Here is a 1491-nt window from a genome sequence, read left to right as displayed (position 1 = left end):
CAATTTCGCGCCGGAGCCCTCAGGGAGAATGTCGAACCTTCTATGAGATAATGGGGGGGGGGGAAGGAGGGAAAGGGGGAGGTGGGAAAAGGGGGACTTGGGAGAAGGGGGAGGAGGGAAAGGGGAGAGAGGAGACAGGAGGGAGGGGGGAAATGAGGATAGTGTGTGAGGGAGAGGTTGGGAAGGAAGAAGAGAGGAGAGAAGAGGGGAGAGAGAAAGGGGCTGAGAGGAAAGGGGTGAAGGGAGGGAGGGTGGGAGTGGTCTCGGCGAGGACTATGGGGCATTTTGGGACGAAGCCGAGGACACGGAGGACAACCAAATGCTCTCAGATTAAAATAAACAAGTAAATAAACGAATAGAAAAAAGGACTGTTTTGTCACTGTCAGGAGGACCGAAGCCACTCCCGCTTTTGCGACACGTGGACGGGAATCAAGGAGGAAGAAGAAAAGAGAGGCTCTAGAGCACATTCTGTATTGAGTTTCACACATCCAATAAATTAAAGTCTCTGGTCAGAGAGAAGACATCGCGCAGACGGAAGAGGACGCCATCTGCAGGAGGGTCCTACGTGGGTCGATGGTCATTCTTGGGTGGTGGTGAGGTCCTGGGGGGGGGGCTACCTCGGGAGGAGAGAGGCCCTCAGTGGGGGGCTCCGTAGAAGGATCTAGGGGGAGCATAGGAATAACCCCTCCTCTCCTCCTCTTCCTCCTCTTCCTCCTCCTCTTCTGTGGACTCTGGCTCAGGATAGTGGGCCTCGCCCTCGTAGGTGACCTCGGCCACGTAGCCGGAGTCGCCGTCCACGTAGTAGGTCACCTTCTGCAGGCGCCCGTCGGGGAGTTGGACGTAGTAGGAGCCCTCGGTGCGGTCGCCGTCGCGTTCCTCCTGGTGGCCGAAGTCGTTACCGGACTCCTCGTCCTCGACGGCCCAGGCGAAGTCGTACTTGGCCGGGCCGTAGTCCTTTTCCTCCTCCTCCTCGTGGGACTCTTCGGAGGCCTGGGGCGCCTCGTAGCGGTAGGAGGCGTCCGCGGTGGCCACGCAGAGGGCCGCCAGGGCCAGCAGGAACGCAAACTGGAAGGCAACAAGAATTGAGTGGCCCTCTCCATCTCGAGTGGCAAGAACTCTTAGCCTAAACAGACCGTGCTTAGACAGCGGTCGAGTGGTGGTGGTGGTGGTGGTGATGGTGGTGGTGGTGGTGGTGGTGGTGGTGGTGGTGGTGGTGGTGGTGGTGGTGGTGGTGGTGGTGGTGGTGGTGGTGGTGGTGGTGGTGGTGGTGGTGGTGGTGGTGGTGGTGGTGGTGGTGGTGGTGGTGGTGGTGGTGGTGGTGGTGGTGGTGGTGGTTGATGCTTGTTTGATGTTTGTTCTTTTGTTTTTAGTGGTGGTGGTGGTGTTTGTTGTTGCTGTTATTTTTTTGGTGGTAATGTTTGTGGTGATGTTAGTGTTACAAAGGACTGCAAAGGAGGAGCATGCCGATAGGAGACCTTTTGGTCCAATGTT

The 1491-nt window shown here is 57.5% G+C and overlaps 1 protein-coding gene across 1 annotated transcript in view; it reads right to left on the bottom strand.

Moving 5' to 3' along the window:
- Window positions 1-636: 636 nt before the first annotated feature.
- Window positions 637-1491, bottom strand: part of LOC143037084 (uncharacterized) — an 8395-nt gene continuing 7540 nt past the window's right edge. Inside the window, exon 2 of the mRNA XM_076205196.1 lies at window positions 637-1065. Within this exon, the coding sequence (XP_076061311.1) occupies window positions 637-1065 (429 nt within the window). The remainder of the gene's footprint in view (window positions 1066-1491) is intronic.

Source organism: Oratosquilla oratoria, chromosome 21 (genome assembly GCF_046742065.1).
Source record: "Oratosquilla oratoria isolate Oo_2021 chromosome 21, ASM4674206v1, whole genome shotgun sequence".
NCBI lineage: Eukaryota > Metazoa > Arthropoda > Malacostraca > Stomatopoda > Squillidae > Oratosquilla > Oratosquilla oratoria.
The sequence above is the reverse complement of the archived record's forward strand: the minus strand, read 5'-3'. Positions and strand labels throughout refer to the sequence as shown.